Source organism: Chelonia mydas, chromosome 9 (genome assembly GCF_015237465.2).
Source record: "Chelonia mydas isolate rCheMyd1 chromosome 9, rCheMyd1.pri.v2, whole genome shotgun sequence".
NCBI lineage: Eukaryota > Metazoa > Chordata > Testudines > Cheloniidae > Chelonia > Chelonia mydas.
In genome coordinates this window covers 62,575,466-62,599,467 of record NC_057855.1, presented here as the reverse complement: position 1 = coordinate 62,599,467, position 24,002 = coordinate 62,575,466, and the positions used below count along the sequence as shown (strand labels likewise).

General features: G+C 45.6%; 1 protein-coding gene across 3 annotated transcripts in view; it reads right to left on the bottom strand.

The window, feature by feature from the left end:
* Positions 1-23,745, bottom strand: part of GABRA3 (gamma-aminobutyric acid type A receptor subunit alpha3) — a 128,341-nt gene extending 104,596 nt beyond the window's left edge. For 2 of the 3 annotated variants that reach the window (XM_043522111.1, XM_007063938.3), the window contains exons 1-2: positions 23,283-23,418; positions 7,387-7,518 (exon numbers count right to left, since the gene is read on the bottom strand). In XM_043522111.1, the coding sequence (XP_043378046.1) occupies positions 7,387-7,475 (89 nt within the window). In that variant the 5' untranslated portion in view covers positions 7,476-7,518; positions 23,283-23,418. Of the gene's footprint in view, positions 1-7,386; positions 7,519-23,282 lie in introns of all 3 variants that reach the window. The other variant, XM_043522112.1, reaches the window with a different exon arrangement.
* Positions 23,746-24,002: the final 257 nt, after the last annotated feature.

The following is a 24,002-nucleotide window of genomic DNA, read 5'->3' as shown; positions in this document are numbered from 1 at the left end:
TGCGCTGCAGTATGTTTTATGTTCGTCCATAGTATAACGTGTGTAGGAGGCTGATTGCAAGAGACATCACACCTACTCCAGTCCCAGCCTCTTTTCCTTGTAGCCACTGCAGAGGCTGACTGCAGAGATCTCACTGCGATTTTACCCATTTAAAGTTGCTGTATGGAGGTGCTGGCAACTAAAGTGCTAGAATCAACCAGTCAGGTGGGGAATGGTTTAGGAGTCCTGGTTGGGAGAATCATCTTCCCCTGTTCCAGCATCTCCCACTCAACATCCGAATTGAGAAAGGTTTAGCAGGAGCTCAGGAGACACCACTGTTACTCCAAACCCAGTTTCTCCCAGCAGGAGACGTTTAGCAAAAGATGCAGAAGAACTCATGGATAGAGGAGTTTACAGGCTCTCCACTTCAGGAGGGGACATTGCAAAGTTCAGCTACAAGAAGTTGCAAGGAGACAGAAGGAAAGATTAAGAAGCCTGGGCATGCAGCATGATAGATAAAGAAACACAGGAAGGTACAGAGATGAATGGGTGGTTTAGCGGATGAATTGCTAGAAGTGGTGCAGGAGTCTCCTCTGGTGGGGGTTGCAGTCCAGCACTGACAAATCGATGCATTACTGCTAAACAGAGAAATAAATGACTTGGGAGCAGCAGCTTGATTAGGATGAATGAACATGCCAAATGGGAAAGACACCAATGCTGGTTGTGGGGTATTGTAAATTATACAGGTGCATTTGCAGAGCAGCACTCCTGGATCCATATTAGGGGGCTGGTGGAGCAGCTTTGGTAGTATTCCTACCCATGACTCTGCACATTTAGTTTGTTTTCTCCCTTTCCTTCCCTCTCTTTCTGATTTTTTTTCTCTTTTACTCTGAATGTTTCTATTTTTCTTCATCCACTTAAGTGTTGTTTCTTGGGTGCTGCTGCATTAGGGCTGATTTGTAGGATGGGCAGCTTCCCTTTGTGGTGCAGAAAACAAGAGGGAACGCACATTCCCAAACTGCAGGCTTCGATTTCGCTTCCTCCTTCCCCAACGTGTTTCTTTTAGGAAAGTGCTGGCAGTGCTGCAGTGGCTAGGAGCTTCCGGCATGCCTGTGCTGGACTCCATTCTAGCTTGTCAGACGGGTCGTGCATTCATCTCTCTAACAGTGTCGCTAAGCATGCTGGATGAAGCCACCACCAGCGTGGTATAATGATTACTAGCCTAGCCAATCTCCTACCACCACAGCTAGTTAGTGACAGAACAACCTCACAAGGTTCAGAGGAGCACCCCCAGAGGTCCATAGGCCTATATGAACCTCAGCCAAACTAGCCAGAGATTTTGGCTTAGGACGCGACAAGGAGGGGTCTGAAAGCTCATGAAAACATGCTCTCATGAGAGACCTGTCATTTGCTGGAAATACAAGAACAGCATCTTCTCAATGTATTTTAGTACTTCTAGTCTGACGCAGGAAATGCAGAGCCTGGGCAAAATGGAAGAATAGTGAGGGGAGGAATGGTGGCTAGCATTTTCAAGACCAATTGTATAGCATGGGGTTTGGTTAGAGGGTCACACTTTATATTACAGATACACTTATAAATAGTTTATAAAGGGCCAATAAATGACAAATAATAGAGCTGGTCAGGAATTTTCCATCTAAATGCAGTTATTTCGTTTATTTTTGTGCAAGTGGGGTTGACAGAAAATTCAGTTTCTGCAAAATCTAAATTGTTCTGTGAAAAATTTTGATTTGGCCAACATTTCTTGACTTTGTATCGGGAAAAATCAAAATGCAATATTTTGTGGAGGGTCAGGTTGACCTGAATCGACACACTTCAGTTTGTTGACCCTAACTGAAATGTTTCATTTCAGGTCTGTTTGACATCAGTCTGTGTTTGCTTGTGCTGCTGCCTACCTCGTGGAGTATTTGAGTGCCCCAGTTCTCCTCTTTGAGACAGACTCCCTGGCTAGACTACATCTCCCATGATGCACCACAATCTCCAGTCTTGTTGAGCTGACAGGATGCATCACGGCAGTCACATGACCATGGTATATCAGAGATTTAGTCCAGCCCATAGAGGAGAATGGGACCGGAGGCACTTGAACTACAACCTGTATAAGGCATTGTGGCAGCTGAAAGAGATATAGAGTAATGTCCATCCAAGCCAAAATGAAATGTTTTTGTTCTGGAAAGTCAAAAGGTTTTGTTTTTAATCAGAAATGTCAAAATGAAACATTTCATATAAGTTTTTTTGGCACTTTCCATTCTGTAAAAAAATAAATATATATTGACTTTTTGTACAGATTTGGTACAAAAACAAATTTTAAAATATCCATGGGACAGAAATCTGATTTTCAACTAGGTCTAATAAAGAGCCATTTTTAATAAGTGGGACTGTAATAGTGCAATTGGAATAATGTCCCACAGGTTGCTTAACAATGGTTTTAACTATCTGTCCCACCTTCTGCTGATGTGCTCATAACCATCTAGAACTCATGAAATGTATATCTGTATCATGCTAACAACAGCTATTAAGAATTTATTATTGCTTTATAAGCTATTTAAAATGCAGCCTTAATATAAAGCGTGACAGGATAGCGTTTTAAGAGCAGTGCCTGGCAGAGGTTCACGAGTGATCGACAAATTCATCTTGTCGAATTTTGAACCCGTTTTGCTTTGTTTGAGGTTTGAAATTTTAACTCAGACTGGAAGACTGTGGGGTTCACATCTCACTTAGAAGACTGTGAAAAAGCAGCACAGCTGGGGAGATAAAAATTTCAAAGGAAAGAATCAGGAGCATCTCTATGTGGAACCATATTTGGGGCATCTGCTTGGTCCAGCATAGCTTTGGAGAGGGGCTCATCTATCCTTAATATAAAGTAAAGGCTGCCCTTTGGCTAAGGAAAAACAATGGGACAAATTGATCCTTCTCCTGCCCTGACCAAGTCAGATTGGAGGGTGCAGAAATAATGAATGAAAGGAGAAATGACAGCAGATGAACAAGACCAACACGTGGCCAACAGAATGTGAGATGATGACGTGCATGTGAGGGACAGAGGTGGAGTTAGGAGCTGAGAATATGCAACGAAGGGGCAATGAAGAGATCTGAAGGGATGCAGGCCAGTTCAGACAGTGCTACCAAGCCTACAGCCAGAAGGGCTGCAAGGTCAGGCAGGAATGCTGGCAGGGTGTTTATGGCTCATGGCCTAGCAGGGAGTGGCGTGGAATACAAGCTGCTTCATGCTGACTGACAGCATAGTGGGACTCCACATGTTTCCCCCTTTATTGTGGTCCGAGCGGAGGCAAATCACAGGCTTCCCATCATCTTGAAAAAGGAACCTCCAGGTGCTATTCCCTGGGTTCTAACTACCTGCTCAAACACACAAACACACACACACCCCCTCCCCCCCCAGTTCTGGACCCCATTTCCTGTTCCACCCACACTGGCCTTAAGGGGCTGAATTTTCCTCTGCTAGTTAGCATGGCTCAGGTGTTTGGGATGGGGATGAAGATAGTTCACTGGACGTTTGGCTTTACAGCCCTGGAGGCCAAGTGTAGATTTCTTGCCCTGAAACGAGGGGAGGGCAAGAAGTATAAGAGTGTGGCGTAATGGCAGGTAGATCAGAGGGACAAGCAGGTACGTAAGAAGAGGTGACAGACCGCAGGAGAATGCCAGGTCAGAGTGAGATGGAGGAAAATTTGGATCTATGATGTGGAACAAAAGAGCATGGGATAACATCATGTCTTTGCGGGTTGGAGGGGAATTGGGATCTGTAACAAGGCCCAAGACAAGGGGAAAGAGAGGACCAGAATGCAGAAAGGCTGCCTATAGATAGCAAGGTTAACAAGCAGGGCCACTTGCAGGCACAGCGCAGGCTGGCTTCCAGTGTGGCTCCAAAACTATCTACTATCTAAGTAACTACTTTCAGCATAACGTAAAAGGACTTCATGACAAATGAATGCCCAGATTCCCAGGTTAGAGACAACAGAAGAATAAGCGGTTCACTTCCACCACCTTAATCTAAATTGCAGTGGCTCTTGCTGCCACCCTTGTCACCAGGGGCCTGTCCGTGTTTCCTTTACAATGAAAACCCAGCACAAAGGGAAGGGTTTATCTTGGGCAGGGAATGGAAATGGAATGAAAGTTCCCATTGGCAGTTTACCGCTCCCTCTGCACTAGTGACAGCTGTGATGAAAGCACTGAGGTAGTGCAGCTGGAGGAACAGCAACTCAGCAAGTGTTCTGGCTATTGCTCCGAAGCCCATTTACTGTGTCAAAGAACAAAACGAAGCCTTTCTCTGCAGCTTAGAGACAAGGGGGTTTATTGCCTCTCAGGAAGAGTCGAGCAGTTTTTAGAGGGAGGTTTTCATGTGCAGTAAGGGAGAAGGAGCCATTTTAGCTCACTGGTTTAACTGCAGTGAGAGTGTGCATGTGTGTGCACAAGGGCATGTATGCACATGTAGGCATGCGAGCACCTCTCTCTCTCTGTTTACACAAGTGTGTGCACATGTAGGTATGCACTTGTAAGAATGGGGCATAGATGTATAAGCATGTGTGCTTGAGTATGTGCAAAACAAATATGTATCAGTGCATGCGTACAAATGAGAACGTGTGAGGAGACTGAGTATGCAGAAGAGAAGGCATGTGGCAGGTGTGCACAAGTGTGTATGTGGGATAAGTGCGAATGAATGTGTTTGCACGATTCTGTACACATAAAAAATTAAATCTAGGGTGACCATATTTCCCTATGCTGAATACGGGACACCTGGTAAAATTACTTGTATTAAAGCGAGTTCAGTGGCAATCAATCAGAACTATGCAGTACAAACGTTCAAATTAACATCAAGTTGACTGAGCCCCTGTTAAAAAGAAATACTGCGTAGTTGGATTCTTTTTATTTACCTTCTTTTCTTTAAGGCTTTAGGGCAGTGGTTCTCAAAGCCGGTCCGCCGCTTGTTCAGGGAAATACCCTGCCAGGCGGACCAGTTTGTTTACCTACCGTGTCCGCAGGTTCGGCTGATCGCAGCTCCCACTGGCCGCGGTTCACCGCTCCAGGCCAATGGGGGCTACGGGAAGTGGCGCAGGCCGAGGGATGTGCTGGCCGCCGCTTCCTGTTACCTCAGGAAGACGCAGTGCCAGGTACCAGGAGAAGCAGGTCCGTCCTTACACAGTGTTGAAAGGCAGTTAACACCTCCAGGCTGCTGTTAACCACCAACATAACCCAGCATCCTCCTGTCCCCCAGCTACAGTCCAGGCAGGCGGGGGTTAAGCTCTAAGGATGCATTGTGCACCAGGGCCCAGGGAACCTGACTGCAGGGGCTTCAGCGAACCTTGCCAGAGAGATGGCTTAGCAGGGGAGGATGCCTGGGGACTGGGCAGTCCCGTGCTACCCTCCCTAGGGGCAGGACTCAGGGCAAGGGGATGGTGGGTGAAGAGGGTGCTAAGCCCCTACCCCAGGGGCTGCTGTGGAGCCTGCAGGTTCGGGGCATGAACAGGCTAGAAATCGCTCCCCACCCCACTGCCACTCCAGTGCTTAGCTGAGGGGCAGAGAGGCTTCCCCATGCCAGTGCTGCACGGGGCTTCGGCACATGAAGGGCTCGGCTCCTCCTGGGCAGCGAACTGGGCCGGAGGGTCTTGGGCTTTCCCGGGGCGCCAGCCCAACCCAAGGCAGTGGGGGAAGGAAGGAACCTGCCAGCCAGGCTCTTGCTGAGGTCAGTGCTCTGACCAGGGGCTGGTTCTTCGCACAGCATTGGGAGCAGGATGCCCCCCACCGGGGTGGATATGGAGGAGCAGCAGGGCTGCGGGGGGAAAGTGGGCGAAAGGGAAAAGCAAGGACAGGACAGCGAGAGGGGGAGCACATAAAGGGCTGATGGGTGAGCAGCAGAGGGGATACAAAACTGGCCACTGCCTGGCGCTTGCCCGCACTCACCAGCCACCACAGCTCGCAGCCACTGCCAGCCAGAAACGGGATGGGGGGCAGGGCTCCGCTGGCCAAGAGCCAGCACGCAGCAGGAGCTGCACTGACAGACCAGCAGGGGGAGCAGCCGCCCCTGCACGCTGCAACTTTGCCCCGCCACCAGCCTTGCACACCCACCATCATCGTCAGCCACTGGACCCCCCACTCACTGCTGGCGGGTGGGTAGCTTGCGAGCAGGAATCCAGCCAGCAGCAGAATCCACCAGTACTCATGGGGGTTGGAGGGGGAGAGACAGAATATACAGGACAAGTTGCCTGTTTTTAAGGAAAAGTTGGGACACCTGGAGGAGGGCTTTAAAAATGGGACATCTGGTCACCCTAATTAAACCAAATATTGCTGCCAAAGATGGATGCAGTGTGTGTATTTGTACATATATATATATATATATATATATATATATATATATATATCTCCAAAGAGATTTTTACTTGGGGATCTCCTTATTCCTCACCACTGCCCACGTCGACTGTTCTGTGCTGGGCCTTCCTCTGTTTAAAAGGAGATCATCCCTCCTGACAGTCAACCACAAGGGGTCACTTGGGAGGCACAGCAGAGTGTTATGCTGCCATTGGACTATATAATGATGTGATTACAGGTGGCCAGTTATGGACAAATGGACTCTCATTTTCTCTGTTCAGAACAGTTTTATAAATGCAAGAAAGCAAGTAAGGTCAGGCAGTAGCGTCCCAGATCTTGGGCTACTAGGAAAGCCCAAGAACCACTAACCAAGGCCAAGAACTCCATCCAAGATCAATGCATTTTTTTTCATTGTCATTTACACATGTAACAGTCAAACAGCTGAATCAATTTCATTTTTCAAATTTTGTGAACGAAATATTTATTTATTTTTTTTAAAAAAGGCCTGGAAGCAATCTGCCAAGTTTTAGCCCAGAGCGAATTGCTCATGGGCCAAGTTAGAAAATTGGTTTTTGTCATAAAAGTGCTGACATTACCTTAGCTATAGCGGCTTGAACAATGCTAATGTAATCCCAGTCACTCTCAGCTACAAGGGAGTGAACATTCCAAGGGGGTGGGAGGGCTTGTTTTATGTTATGCTAGAATATTGCATGCGGCCAAGGAAAACAGATACTTGTGCAGCAGCAAAATACTGCATATGAGATGGAGGATAGTGCAATCAGCATCCTGGAAAATATTGCAGAAGACCAAACTGAGCAGGTGCTAGAGAGGGGGACACGTGAACCCTATAGCAAGGTTTTGGCAGAGGTGCAGGGAGGAAAGTGGACACTCTTCTGGGTTTATACTGGAATGGTTTAAAGAAAAGCCAGGGGTGGCCTTTTTCTAGGTTCTGTTGGAATACTCCACATGATGAAAAGTGGGGGTTGGGGACCTTACACTCGAATACCCCAAGCAGAGCGCGCGGAGTCCTCAGTCACCATTGTTATTAAAACCCCCAGGTTCTTGTCATCTTACCCAGCTTCAGCAGGGAAAGCATACGCCATGAGTAGAATTCCAAGACGAATGGTACAGAGAGGAACAGTTCCTGGGATGCTCAGCGCCATGTCCTCAAGACGCAGCAATGGAGAGTAGGAGAGTCTCTGAGACCTGCCAGAGTAGGGGGCGGGAGAGTGGAGCAGGGGACAAAAAGAAAGAAAAGAGATTTTACTCACTAGCATGAAAGCTTGTCACTGATTTCCCCAGAAGCACACAGGTTTATCCAGAGTCCCTTCACAGCGAGTCAGGGCTGGGCTTGGGGATACAGTATAAATGCGGTTACAAGTCCCTTGAGTTTTGAGAAGACCCCAAATCAGTTCACAGCTATGATGGACAGTGTCACCCCAGCTACCACTGACAGCACTAGCATTACTGACAGCTCCTGCCTCCCAGCTGCCTATAACTAATCCAGCTCCTATGCAGAGCTACCAGTGAGAGCTTTGGCCACAAGAAGGTGCAGCTGAATAGCATGAAAGGCAGTGGGGTCTAATAGCCGACAAAAGCACCAGAGCAGGGGACAAAAATCTCAGCTCCCTTTGTGGCCTGGGGCAAGTCACAGATGGGCATTTCCACACTTGGGTGCCTAAAATTTGTCACCCAAGTCGAGAAGTGCTAAGTCCCTGCAGTGCCCATTGAGGTCAGCACCTCTGACAATCAAGCCACTTTGATGTTAATGCTTCAATATCGATTTAGGTGACTAACTTAAACCCAAGCTTGAAAATTTGGCCCTTAACCTCTCAGTGCCCCAGTTTCTTCATCTGTGGAATACAGAGAACAATGCTGACCTAGCTCACAGGGCAGCTGTGACTATCAGGACAGCCAGTGTTTGCAAATACTCAGGGATAAATGTTAAACTCACCAGAATGCACTTCAGAGCATGTTTTTGCACCCCTGCCCATCTTGGCGAATAGCCATTGATGGACCTACCCTCCATGAACTTATCTAGTTCTTTTTTGAACCCTGTTATAGTTTTGGCCTTCACAACATCCTCTGGCAAGGAGTTCCATAGGTTGGCTGAGAGTTGTGAGAAGAAATACTTCCTTTTGTTTGTTTTAAACCTGCTGTCTATTAATTTCATTTGGTGACCCATAGTTCTTGTGTTATGCGAACGAGAAAATAACAACACTTCCTTATTTACTTTCTCCACAGCAGTCATGATTTTATAGACATCTGTCGTATCCCGTTAGTCATCTCTTTTCCAAGCTGAAAAGTCCCAATTTAATTAATCTCTCCTCATATGGAAGCCGTTCCATACCCCTAATAATTTTTGTTGCCCTTTTCTGTACCTTTTCCAATCCAATATATCTTTTTTGAGATGGGGTGACCACATCTGCATGCAGTATTCAAGACATGGGAGTACCATGGATTTATATAGAGGCAATATATTTTCTATCTTTTTATTTACCCCTTTCCTAATGATTCCTAACATTATGTTTGCTTTTTTGACTGCCACTGCACATTGAAAAGGAGTACTTGTGGCACCTTAGAGATTAACCAATTTATTTGAGCATAAGCTTTCGTAAGCTACAGCTCACTTCCTCGGATGCATACTGTGGAAAATACAGAAGATGTTTTTATACACACAGACCATGAAAAAATGGGTGTTTATCACTACAAAAGGTTTTCTCTCCCCCCACCCCACTCTCCTGCTGGTAATAGCTTGTCTAAAGTGATCACTCTCTTTACAATGTGTATGATAATCAAGGTGGGCCATTTCCAGCACAAATCCAGTTTTTCTCCCCTCCTCCCCCCAACCCACTCTTTGTGCTGGAAATGGCCCACCTTGATTATCATACACATTGTAAAGAGAGTGATCACCTTCTTTTTGCGAATACAGACTAACATGGCTGTTACTCTGAAAACTGCACATTGAGTGGATGTTTTCAGAAAACTATCCACAATGACTCCAAGATCTCTCTCTTGAGTGGTAACAGCTAATTTAGACCCCATCATTTGATATGTATATTTGGGATTATGTTTTCCAATGTGCATTACTTTGCATTCATCAACATTGAATTTCATCTGCCATTTTGTTGCCCAGTCACCCAGTTTTGCGAGATCCCTTTTAACTCTTTGTAGTCTTCTTTGGACGTAACTTCTCTCTGGTTCCACAGACAAGGCTCTGCACAAGGAACAATTGCTACAGTCTGCTGCCAGTGATGCTGGCTGATGCAAATAGCTCTCAAAAGATCTCAGCAGCTCCAAAGAGTCTTCGGAAGCACCAAAGTGACTTAAAGATTCTTTCCCTTCCATTCAAGTCCCTTCCCACCTCTCCCCCCATCCTCACTCTTGTCACTTCAGGCTTGGGCATTCCCAATTATTGGGGTCATGACCTGCATTTGTCCACATCTGCAAGACAGCGCATGCCAGAAGTCCAGTGAAATGTTTGTCCCCCAGTGCTCCATTACTCTAAAGCACAGTCAGCCTGAGCACATCCAGACAGCAGAAGCTTTCAGCATTTTTCCATTCATCTCTGAAGACTCATTTTTTCCAAATGGCCACTTTCAGGTGGCTAAGCTTAGTTTCACCATGGTAATGACACTGCCAGAAACGGATGAAGTTTGGGCATCAGGTGGTTTCAATGGCCACTTGGCTGTCCTGCCTCTCTAGTATGTCCAGATTTTACATTAATGCTCAGTTGTATTTTTATTGTAATGTTACTACATAGTTAACTGTCTTTCCCCTTTTAGGTCTCTCAGTATGCTGAGGCACCTTGGAGTGGCAGTACCAAGTCAGAAGCTGCATACATACAGTTTGTTAGGATGCCTCCATATCACACCGCCTCATATTTGATCATCCAGAGGAGGCCCAGTACTGCCACAGCAGGTAGAGCTGGCCTTTGAGAACCCAAAAAGCCTTCAGCTGCTGGCACCCCGATTTGGAAGACCAAGAAATGGTTCAGCTTTCAGGTTGTGAAGGCTCAGTTTAATGCCAGTCTGCTGGGGTTTACAGCAACCGGGACAACACGCTGGTTTCTGTCAAATCAACCAGGACATGAGGCCAGGCCCCATGCACAGAGACATTCCTGGTTTCAGGTTATGCAGTACTGCCTTAGCTAGCTCCAAACTGAGATGATAGTTATCCATATTAATGTGGAATTGAGCGTGAGCATGAGGTACAAGAGTCAAATACCAGTCCTGTGGAGAGTAGGACTGGATCTGGTAAGGAATTTTTCAAGTAGACCCTGTTGGTGCTAACTGAAGGTTACCTAGTGTGCTTGAACATAGTACTGGTTAAAACAGTAATACATTAATGCACACCAACAGGGTCTACATGGACCAATCAATGTGCAGCATGTTAATGTGCTTTAAGAAAAGGAGTACTTGTGGCACCTTAGAGACTAACCAATTTATTTGAGCATAAGCTTTCGTGAGCTACAGCTCACTTCATTGGATGCATACTGTGAAAAATACAGAAGATGTTTTTATACACACAAACCATGAAAAAATGGGTGATTATCACTACAAAAGGTTTTCTCTCCCCCCACCCCACTCTCCTGCTGGTAATAGCTTATCTAAAGTGATCACTCTCCTTACAATGTGTATGATAATCAAAGTGGGCCATTTCCAGCACAAATCCAAGGTTTAACAAGAACGTCTGGGGGGGGGCGGGTAGGAAAAAACAAGGGGAAATAGGTTACCTTGCATAATGACTTAGCCACTCCCAGTCTCTATTCAAGCCTAAGTTAATTGTATCCAATTTGCAAATGAATTCCAATTCAACAGTTTCTCGCTGGAGTCTGGATTTGAAGTTTTTTTGTTGTAATATCGCAACTTTCATGTCTGTAATCGCGTGACCAGAGAGATTGAAGTGTTCTCCGACTAGTTTATGAATGTTATAATTCTTGACATCTGATTTGTGTCCATTTATTCTTTTACGTAGAGACTGTCCAGTTTGACCAATGTACATGGCAGAGGGGCATAGCTGGCACATGATGGCATATATCACGTTGGTAGATGTGCAGGTGAACGAGCCTCTGATAGTGTGGCTAATGTTATTAGGCCCTGTGATGGTGTCCCCTGAATAGATATGTGGGCACAGTTGGCAACGGGCTTTGTTGCAAGGATAGGTTCCTGGGTTAGTGGTTCTGTTGTGTGGTATGTGGTTGCTGGTGAGTATTCGCTTCAGGTTGGGGGACTGTCTGTAGGCAAGGACTGGCCTGTCTCCCAAGATTTGTGAGAGTGTTGGGTCATCCTTCAGGATAGGTTGTAGATCCTTGATAATGTGTTGGAGGGGTTTTAGTTGGGGGCTGAAGGTGATGGCTAGTGGCGTTCTGTTATTTTCTTTGTTAGGCCTGTGTGCTTTAGAAATCCCACCCCCATAGAGCACATTGCCCTATGGTATAGACAAGCCCTGAGATGCACTGAGAGCTGTATGAAGACCCATGACTGGAGCAGCTAGGACCACATCTCATCAGGAATGATGTACATTAGCTGAACAGTGTGGAGACAACGCTCTGTAATAGCAAAGGCAATGCAGATCATGACTGAGGTGCATCAGCAGAGCAGTTTAGGGGCCCAGAACTCAAAAAGCCAGGTGTGTTATAGATCAGAAGTGATGTAGAAGGGCAGAGTTCCTTGAAGGCTCAGTACAGGAACTAAGAGATATACCCACAAAAGTAATCCAAGATTTTACAGCAGTGACCCCAAATGCTGCAGTAACAGCTTTGCAATCTGTAGTGGTTTGAACCTACCCTGGAGATTTTTGCCTAAGAGTGAGAAAAGAACAAAATACATCCTTTCCAGATCAGCTTTGCAAAGAGCTGGTGAGATGGCAGAGTAGAGGGATGCAGGGAACCTGATGCAGAGGAGGAGGAAGCCTCACACTAAGGGTATGTCTATGCTTTGAACTGGGGATGTCATTCTGACTGAGCTAGTGTGTTAAAAATAGAGTAACTGGTGGGGCAAGCAGCAGGAGTGGCTAACCACCCAGAGCACATGGCTAGCATCTTAGATGGGTATGTACTGGGGCCATTAACCTCTCCTGCCACTTGCACCACTGCAGACACACTATTTGTAGTGAGCTAGCTGGATTAGAGCTAGCGTAGGTATGTCTCCTGGAGCTAGGAATCACAACTCCAGCTCAAAGCATCAATGGACACATACAAAATGGGAAATGACTGCCTAGGAGGGAGAATTGCAGAAAGGGATCTGGGGGTTATAGTGGCTCACAAACTAAATAAGAGTCAATAGTGTCACACTGTTGCAAAAAAAGGCAAACATTATTCTGACATGTATTAGCAGGAATGTTGTAAGACAGAAAAAGTAATTCTTTCATTCTACTCCACACTGATAAGGCCTCAACTGGAATATTGTGTCCTGTTCTGGGCATCACATTTCAGGAAAGATGTGAACAAATTGGAGAAAGTCCAGATAAGAGCAACAAAAATGATAAAAGTTCTAGAAAACATGACCTATGAGGGAAGATTGAAAAAATTGGGTTTGTTTAGTCTGAAGAAGAAAAGACTGGGGGGGGGACGGACACGATAACAGTTTTCAAGTACATTAAAAGGTTGCTCCAAGAAGAAGGGAGAAAAATTGTTCTCGTTAATCTCTGAGGATAGGACAAGAAGCAATGGCTTTAAATTGCAGCAAGGGAGATTTAGGTTGGACATTAGGAAAAACTTCCTAACTGGCAGGTTGGTTAAACACTGGTACAAATTGCCTAGGAAGGTTGTGGAATCTCCATCATTGGAGATTTTTAAGAGCAGGTTAGAGAAACATCTGCCAGGGATGGTCTAGATAATACTTAGTCCTGCCATGAGTGCAGGGGACTGGACTAGATGATCTCTCGAGGTCCCTTCCAGTCCTATGATTCTATACACCCTAGGACTGGAAAAGTTGTGGGAAAGGGCAGAAAGGAGCATGATGCCAGATATGTGGAGGAACCAGGGATGTAGCAAACAAAATCTGTGGTAATGCAGGCTGGTTGAAGACCATGGTCAGTGAAAGAAAGAGCTGAACTGGATACTAGGATGGTATTAACATTGACCACAGTTACACACCAGTCTACACCAGGAAGCTGATTATGGCTCCATCATTTCCTACGCATGCATCCTGTAAAGGGCCCTCATTCAGCAGGGTACCTAGGCATATGGTTAACTTTACAGTCACTACAGTCCCATTGAAGCCAATGGGACTGCTCGCTTCCTTAAAGATAGGCATATACTTAAGGACCCTTCTAACTCATGGCCATGGTGCTGAAAATAATTTGGGTCCATCTGCACTAGGGCAGAACTGTCTTCACTACCAATTCAGGTGGATGCTTTGCCAGCAATAGCTCAATTTCCTAGTGCAGACAGTGCCGCTGAGACTACAGGAGATAGCCTGGCACACCACTCAACCTCTCCTTCCTTTCGTTTGGGCTTGATTTTTATTGGGAAAGGTGAGGTGGGAGTGGTGGAGTGTGAGCTACAATTAGAGCATTTTGTGGTCCTCAATCTAGTCAGGCTTTTTCTTGAAGGGAATGGAGAGAGAAACAGGGCCAGATCCTGAGAGTTGACACTTCTGCATACATTTTCTCAGATGCATTGCTTCAACTGTTGTAAACAAAAGCAGGGGTCATGGGCTGGATTGTGCCTAGTGGACACTGGCTGGCATTGGAGCTGCATTAGCCCCAGCGCAATGATGGGCCAGATCACCCATGGTCTTATATCAACGCTCGTAAGCATCTGATCACCTCCTGTGAGTAAAAATAATGTACAACTCAGCATTCTTTCTCCCTTCCTTGCTGGCACAAGGCAGGCTTAGGGGCTCTTTTAAATCTCCCCATTGTTTCCAAGCCAGATCCGTGGGCCATTTGGGATGGTTTGAGTGCACAGGAGTACCTCCGCTGCTCCCCTGTGCAAAGGGACACTGGCTGGACCCCTCTGAGCACAGGGACTTTGATTGCACCTGTCCTTTTCACCAACAAAAGGACCAAGCAAAATCTAGCTCTGTGTGAGGCACCCTCTATAAATCCAACAGTGATTGTCTGAATAGACTGTTTAATTAAAAGGGCTGTGGGGAGGTGATTGGTTAAAGCACCTCTGTTTTTAACTGACTAGTGACAGGGTCACCAAGGTGCTAGCACCGAGGAGCCTCTTTCCGAATGGCTCTGTCTCTCAGGCTGTTTTCATGCCGCGTCTGCAAAGAGGAGGTGGTTTATAGTAGACTTTGATCCAGCCTGGAATAAGAAATCCATTCCTGTACAGCAGAGAGCCCTCTAGTAAGAATGAGCAGCCTGAGCGCTGCTGGAGTTCATCCCCACAACATTGTAATGCTAGTAATTCTTGCAGTCTGAATTACACTGCATGACACTGTCCCCACAGGAAGTGCGTAAAAAAATTGTCCGTTTGCCTCAAGCCTTTCATAGAGGAAGGTTCCAGAGAACCTGACAAACTGATCTGCTTGTTTTTATTATTACATGCAAGGATCACTTTCCCCACTGTGGTAAGAGAAAGAACATAAGAGCTTCCTTTTCCTTTCACCAGCAGAGGAATCTTTGAACTCACAAGCACCTGTGAGATGCACCCAGAACAACCCCAATGACTCAAAACACACACAGAGAGAAAACCGATGGGACTCCCACACAGACCTAAGAGGCACAAAGCCTATACATTTATCATCAGGCCTTGCAAAGAATCTGCCACTCAGACCAAGTGTTAGAGACACATGGAAGCTCCCAAGTGTGGTTTCCGCACTACAATACCAATACAAAATACTCACAAAGGAGGAGGCACGTGAGGGGAAAAATAAAGGGAAAAGGCAATATGGAAACAAGGATGCTCATTGGATTGACAGTCGAGCCCCAAACTGGGTTTGTTTATCCACATTCCCCAGTGTGCTGGTGACTGATAATTATGAGCAGGGTCCAAACCACCACTGGGTTTAATTTAGCAAAACCAAAAGCTGCTCAACAATGTTTCCCATAAACCAAAACTAATCCCAGTTTCCCCCCCATAATTTCCCTGAAAGTGATTCCAGGAATGGATCCGATGAAGTGAGCTGTAGCTCACGAAAGCTTATGCTCAAATAAATTGGTTAGTCTCTAAGATGCCACAAGTACTCCTTTTCTTTTTACGAATACAGACTAACACGGCTGCTACTCTGGATCCAGGTAGAGACTAGTTCATAACCACCACAGCTACAGGCAGGCGCACAGACTCAGCCACAAGTGTAACAACCTAACACTAGTCCAACCACACAGCAATTAGAGGCAGACACAGATTCACAACCGTTGCAACTGCAGAAAGACTGACTCACAATCACAGCAACTGCCAACTCAGACTAGCAACCACAACAGCACACACAGTATTGGGAATCTGATGCTGCAGACTATACACATGACTGACAATGCTATTATTGTAGTAGAAAGAGAGTCTGAGACATAAGCCCTTGTATTAGAGGCCTGAGATAAAGTAATACTCAAAACTTTGCTGATATAAAGCAAAGTTAAGTTGTGAGTAAGAGGCAGGACCTGCTCACAGAATTTGGCAAGAACAGGGCTGATATTGCAGAAACACACATTCCTAAGTAGTGCTAGGCACAAGAGTATATACGTAAACATATTTCAGAAGGGTGGTATCAGAACACCTTGATATGAACTCATTCCCTAAAAATAACAGGAACATGCTGACCCATCCTAAAGATAAGGTCAGGATGACAGTGTAATGAATAGAGATGTACAAGGTGATGGGTGGTAACTGGCTTCATCAGAGGGTGTCAACTAACTATATCAGAGGGGCAGTATGTAACTTGTTTGTATTGATGTATAAAATGGAGCCTCAAAGCAAGTGTCTCTGGCTAGCCTTGGGAGGAACAGAAAGTCCCACCATTCACTGAGCTGGGCCATTGTTACAAGCATACAAGTATCAGTGGTCCGGTAGAGTCTGTGGGATACTAGTACAGTGCTTTGTCAACAATAAACCTGGTTGGGTGCCTTCGTACCTTAACAGATCTTGTGGTCATTGGATGGTTCACTCGAGGTCCGCTATGCCAGCTGTCTGCACAAAGCTGGGACAGCACACACAGCCAAACATCTGACCACATTGGTGACCCCCCGACTACTGATCTGGGAAGTAAGCATGCTGTCCTCTGTAATAATTGGATCCCACAAACCAAAAACACCAAAAAATATCACACCACAAAAACACCAAAAGATCTCAGTATTCACTGAAGAAACCCCCAAGCATAAAAAAAAGGGAAAATGGAGTGCTTTATAAATAAAAAACTGGCCAAATACACCTCAATCTACCATATATGAACAATTATGTTGGCAATCGCATAGAAACCACCATCAGTTAAATTAAACTTGGCTACTACGTAAAAGCAATGGCATTATTGCTGTATTGTTGTATTATTGCTGTACATCATTTACAATGTGCATAACCTTGCGAACCTGTTTAATCAACACACAGGTAAAAATCAACAAACAAATGGCAGCAAACAACACGAAGGCAAGAAAAAAAACAAATTGGTAAAAAAATTAAGTTACACAGTAACTACAAATTGGGTAAACAAATTCCCTGGTAGTACCAGTCACAGTTTGGGATCAATAAGGAAGGCACATGTTATTCAAAACAATCTTGTTCAGTGTCTGGGTACCAACACTAAATCCTGACACAACAATATTTGATAAATTGGTGACTGTCCATTCAGTAGGTTATCTGAAAACCAGCATCCATAAAAAACAACTGAATCTATGTCAGCTACTGGGGTATCACTAAATAATGCAACCAATAAAACAAAACAGCGACCTGTTCCTGTTTCCTTCCCAGTAAAGCTTACCAGAGGGTAACAACCAGCAGTAAGGGTAACCTATAACATGGATGGACAGTACTTTGTAGTAACTAATTACAAAACATTTATATATAAAGGCCTTATTTGTAATGTCACTGCTCCAAATGTCTGTTTTACTTCTCATATATATAGCACTGTGGAACACACTGTAATAATGCCTATCCCAGTGTTTGAAAACACTCAGCCTACTACTAATGATAATACAGGTGGTAACTGTAATTGCCCTAATAAAAGTGTATTGCCATCTGCCGTACCACAAGGACGAAACTACAACCCCAAATTAAAAGAAAAATTGTTATGCTTCAGTATAAGGTGGTGTCAGATGTACACATACATACTATACATATATACCCATATACACTACAAATATATGCACCATATCCATATTACTCATATATATTAATTATTTAAATGTGCCACCAAGGCTCAATCATAAAACTACTTTCCTCAAAGTCCCAGGCCTAACATTCCCAGGTCCACCATAAGGAACTAAAAACAATTGAAAAATAAAACCTGTCCATCAATCGTACAAAAAAATGTGCAAACTACGGAACAAATGGGGCATAAATGTATAAATGGTAAAGTAAGGTAACCACATGACAGTGTTTAGCCCACTGGGTCATCTTCAGCCCATGCATTATGCTTTTCTGAAACGATGGGTAAACATCCTCCCCATAAAAAGACAAAAAGTGGGGGAATATAGTTGGAAGAGAGCCTGAGACATAAGCCTTTGTATCAGAGGCCTAGTATGAGGCCTGAGCTAAAGTAGTAGTCAAAACTTTGCTGGGCTAAAGCAAAGTTAAGTTGTGAGTAAGAGGCAGGACCTGCTCACAGAATTTGGCAAGAACAGGGCTGATATTGCAGAAACACACATTCCTAAGTAGTGCTAGGCACAAGAATATATAGGCAAACATATTGCAGAAGGGTGGTACCAGAACACCTCGATACCAACACATTCCCTAAAGATAACAGGAACATGCTGACCCATCCTGAAGATAAGATCAGGATGACAGTGTAATGAATAGAGATGTACACGGTGGTGGGTGGTAATCAGCTATGTCAGAGGGTGTCAACTAACAACGTCAGAGGGGCAGTACGATACAGTACAATACAACTTGTTTGTATTGATGTATAAAATGGAGCCTCAAATGGAGTGTCTCTGTCTAGCCTAGTGAGGAACGGAAAGTCCCGCCATTCACTGAGATGGTCCATATCTTAGTGGTCCGGTAGAGTCTGTGGGATATTAATATTGTGCTTCATCAACAATAAACCTGGCTGGGTGCTTTCATACCTTAACGGATCTTGTGGTCAGTGGGTGGTTCGCTCGAGGTATACTGTGCCAACTATCTGCGCAAACCTGGGACAGCACACAGGGAGAACACACATGCGCAGCCAAACATCTGACCACAATTATCTATACATAAACGTATGTGTGAAACTAACTAGCACCTTTGGCATGCCATGCACCACTAACTGAAACCTTGACAATCTTTTGTTGTGATCCTTGCACCTCCCTTCACCTTCCTCATTCCTGTTGCCTTCACTGACGTCATTGAGTCAATAAATAGGTGCTTATTCTTCACGCAAAGAGCTATGTCCTCTATTTGCAAAATGTTATACACGCACGGCACTAAACAGATTAATGAAACTATCTATACATGTAACCCACAGATCTTCTGGGTGTGGTGCTCTCTCCCCTCTAGTGGCACCGAGACCACTTAGAGATTAATGAGTCTGCTACAGCCTTCGCTAAGAACCATGTGGCTTTTAGCTCATGCAGTAGAGGCTCATGCATTTAGCTCCAGAGGTCCCGGGTTTGATCCCGTCAATGATAGATACAGATACTGGTACAGTGTAATGCATACACAGACATTCTATGTTCACATACAATGTAAACAGCCATGCAAGCCATTGATACATACATACTGAGATACTATATGCCAGTGGTGGGCACCCTGCGGCCCATCAGGATAATCCGCTGGCGGGCCACCAGACAATTTGTTTACATTTGCATGGCCGGCTGCAGCTCCCAGTAGCCACGGTTCGCCGTTCCTGGCCAATTGTGCTGGCCGCTGCTTCCTGCAGCTCCCATTGGCCGGGAACGGTGAACCGCGGCCACTGGGAGCTTCGGGCGGCCATGCAAATGTAAACAAACTGTCTGGCAGCCCGCCAGCAGATTACCCTGATGGGCCGCAAGTTGCCCACCACTGCTATACGCATATATACTGAATACCCAGACTGGGTACCTCTGAAATGTACGTATGTGCAAAATGAATATACATTTAGCTCAGAGACATGGGAGCAGGAGAAAGTGATGGCACTAGTAGGGACTGGAGGAGTATTTGAAGGCAGGATTATTTACTATGCTATCTGTCTGGGTGTGTAATAATGCCAGGATTCGGTCTGTACATTGTGCTATTTTTTGTAAACATTTGGCAGGAATACACCCACAGATAAGGGGCTGGGCTTTTTTCTTCTGAGCTGAGCTGGAGCAAAACTGAGGAGGAGGAGGAGGACTTGAAAGGAGTGAATGAGAGAGAGAAAAAATGAGCGAACACTGAAATAGGAAGAGAGGAAAGGAAAGGAAAGGGGGGATGCTGAGAAGCAGAATGAAAGTAAGTCTACAAAATGGAGAGGGATGGGGAAAGAAGGAGGGAGTAAAAGAGAAATGTATAGAAAGAAGGGGATTGAGAAAGAATTAACGTGGGAAGGAGGGAAGTCACAAAAGTGACACATATTTGTCACAGAAGACACAGAACCAAAGAAAAACAGAGCTCCCTAGATGCTGACCTATCTGCACAGTGGTGCTCAGAATATACCTGTGCATATACACATACTGCGCTTCTTACCATACAGGAAAAAGCAAGAGGAAATTCCAGGAGAGGTGGTGGAATCTGCAATCAGACTTATGTGCCAGAGGGTACAATGTGCAGCCCAAGCACCAGCAACTTCTCAGATCTCCATTTGTTAAGAGAATTGAACACCATTGTGCTCACTTGCCTCTACTGGCTTTGTCTATCAGGAAGGAGGGGGAAAGCAGACACTGGGTATAGTCTGGATAGGCAATCAGGCACTGGGCACGCTCTGAAGGACAGGTAGCTAGAAAGTCTGCAGGAACAGTGGCATCGTTTTCAAAACCATTGGAGATCCTTTACGTTGAAGGCTCCTCGTTTAGGGCAAAGAGGTGGTTAAAAAGCTACACTGAAAGGCCAGGACTGCATCCATAGCACCAGCATCTTCATCCATCTGTAGAGGCACCTCACCCTGACTAATCCCATTGTCTGGAGTGGCCATGTGCTTGTCTCCTGCCTAACTGCTCTCCTCACATTCTAGGACCCTGTTAGTTCTGTCTCTCTCACACTCTTCCTTGAAAAAGATGAGGTGGCTGGGTGACGGATTAAAACAATTGCCCTCTATGTCACCGGATCAAGACCAGCCTCGACGAACTGTGCCCAGAAATCATTACTCCCTGGAGGGTCTCAGCCCATTTTTTCTGTCTGAAGACACCACCACAGGAGCGGACAGCTGGCAGACTCAGCAGGGAGGCCAAGGATCTAACTGGCCATGAGATTCACTGCTCATTCACCCCTAGGGGTGGTTCCTCCCAGCCAGGTGTACAGAGGCAGTGTGGGGGAAGCTCGCACTGCTGCTGCTGCTCAGACTGTGACTGCTCTGTGGGTAACAGATTTCAGTGGGTAGGCTTGTCAATCCAATGCTTAACAACACTATTCCTTTTAACAGGTCCACGCCTCAGAGCCCAGCACCTCAGGGTGCCCAAGTCTGGAACCCCATATCCCCACCTCTGCCAAACCCCCAGCTTCAGAGTCCATCAGGCCTGGCTGGTGGTTGCATTGGTTTCACTCTCTCCTCTTTCCTTCATGCACCATCTCACTCTAGAAACCTGGCTACAAGATTATCCCAGTCCAGAAAGTTTGTATCTCCCATTCTTGACCTCACGTCCTACCAATGCAGTACCCAAGCCCCGAGGAGCCTTCTCCTTCCTCTACCAGCCATGAGATGGTGTATATAGTAGAGCCCTGCAGTGGCTCTGAGATCCCGCAGAACCTGTTGCCATAATAGCGGGAGCCGGTAAAATGTACTTTTCTGCAGGTGGGATTGGGTGGGCAAAAAACGGACTGTGGTAATTTGCCAGAAAACACTAACTCTCTCATCAGTTTGCCACATAAAAATTGTGTCTAATTCTGTTTATGTATATAATATATTGACCAACCAATTTTGTTTTGTTTTTTTTAGTAGCATGGGAGAATCGGTCTCTCTTGCGGGATCTAAGGTTTTTGCAGATAGGATCAGGATAAAAACAAACAAGAAACAATGAAGGAGTGGGAATTGCATGGTGGGACAGGAGCGAGATTTAAAAAATAGTCCCACTCAGGGATCTAGTATATAGGGCTGCATAATAGTTAATTCCCAGGAACTCTACGTATTTTATGTGGATTCCATCAAGCATAAGTCTCCCAGAACGTCCTGTAGCACCTGTATTATTCCAGATCAACCAGAAGCACTATAGTGGATATGCCTCAGCCTTCGAGGGTTAATCATCTTTGCAATACAGTGCTTACAATAGGTAGGAAACACTGAGCCCTTACTACTCGGTGCTGTGTTTTGCTCTCTCCCCAGTCTCTTTGCTTGGGCACCTGCACAGATGATGTGCCCCCACCACTTAATCAATACACCCTTCCAAGCATCTCCATTGGGGCTGCAGCAGTCAGCATCCTCCTTTTGAAGCAACAAGCTAAGCGGCTGCTCCCGGAGAGCAGTCGAAGGAGCTGTCATTTAAGCACACTGACTTTTCACGCAGCTCCCTCAATAGCCCCTTCTTTTAAAAAAAAAAAGGGGGGGGGGAACTCCTTCGCCAGAGAATCCCTCCAGAGCAAGCAGGTTGGAACCAAAACTAAACTGCAGCCCTTGCTCATGTTGAGCAGACTCCAGCTTGCTTCAATGCCGCCAGCATGATATAACCGGCTCTTTAATACTGCAGACCTGATGCAAGTACCATCAATGCAGGGGAAGTCACTGGAGAAGGCGGTGTAGAAAGGGTCCGTTCTAGTCCACAGCTAATTCTCCTCTCAACCCACACCCCCTCTTTGCTGATCTCCAGCCCAAGCTGACCCCATTAGCCTATCATCTGTCATTCCCCTCTCCCTCCCTCTATAACTGAGCAGATACCCACAGTGCTGCTCAGCATTTCAGATAAACGCCACAAAAGAATGAGGGTCTATCAAACAGCTCTTTAGCCTCGCAGGTGTTTGTGCCCAGCCACCCATCCAACAAACAAACCATCTTTTTATTATCTTTACCCTGATCAGCAGTGTATTGAAGAAAAGAATAAAACATCTGTTTGTTTACCCTCTTCTATTGTTGTCCACAGAACAAGCAGCAGCTTGGATTTAAAAAAAAACCCTCTAAGCAACAAGGAACAAATGAGGTTTGCACAGGTCAAGAGAAAGGGCTGGCCTTTGTACTTTCCATCAGAAATACCTCCTAGATTCTCAATGTATCTTTCCATTCTACTCTCATCACCCATCCACAGACTTACTCATTTGTGTCCCTGGACAAAATTGTTATTTACAACTTTGTTGTACACATCCTGCTTCCAAGCAGCAGTAGCAAGGGGGAATGCAGTAAAAGAGTCTATGTTTCTTTCGATTTCCCTTCTGATCTGGGCAGTGGAAGAGAAAGGGTTAAACAAACACTAGCCATTAGTCATTTCCTTTCAGTCCCCCTCAGGCGTGTTGATGGCTATGGAGAGCAAGAGAGATGTATGTGCGTGCACCGATAGCGAGATAGTCATTGGCAATAGAGAGGTCGACTGCCTCCAAGTTAATAAAAAGGAGAATGGTTATAAATAATGAATAGCAATTAATAATAATTGTTCCCATCTCCAGCAATCAACATTTAATCCATATTTAAAAAAAAAAAAAGAAAAAAGCCAGAGACATACAGAGCTTGCCATTGCGCCTGCAGATCGTAAAGAGGGGAAAAAATAACCCCAAATCCATCGAATTAGAACCCCCTGCTACAAATAAATTCACTGGGACAAAGAAAAAAAAATAGAGAAGCATTTGTATTCCTTACCACGCCACTCGATCCCTTCCCCAGAGCTGCTGGGAGAAGAAAAATGAATGAGCTGGAGCGAGTTATGGGATTGTTGACGTTGGGTTTCCTGCTTTCTTTCTTTCCTTCTGTCTTTTGCTCTCCCTTTTCTGTAGGCTTGGGTTTTCAGTTCGCGGCTGTCTGAGCTTGAATGCTCTGCTGTTCCAGCAGTATCTGAATACAGTGGTTGAGCTGAAAGCATTTAAACCTCTGTTGCTTCAATTGAGGCTAAAGTATGGTATTCTTGTATCTGTTACGGGGGAGAGAAGCCCAGAGAGACAGCAGACAGGGGTATTATTGTAGGGACGGCTGCCTGAGATTCTCCGTTAGCCGTTCTGAGATTGGAGATGAAAGGAAAAAGTCTCCTCCCCACCTGCCTCATTCCCTCCCCTCCCCAGTCTCTGGAGGAGGGTTTAACAGCCCTGTCCGTGCAGCTCCCTTCTTCCCGGAGAGCAACGAAACAGAAAATACACAGCAAAGGCACATCAGCCACACACAGGAAAGAGCACAGCGTGGAAGGGACACCCACTCTCCCCCCTGCCTCGAAACCCTCCGGGTGGAAAAGCCAGTGTCACAAGGCATGGCCCAGTGCCCTCTAAGCATGGGGCACTGGCCTAGCCTGCAGGTGGGCAGAAGGGCCTGCCTGAGCAGAGTCCTTCTCAGGAGGGAAGGGAAGCAGCAGAGGGGGATGGCCAAGGACTT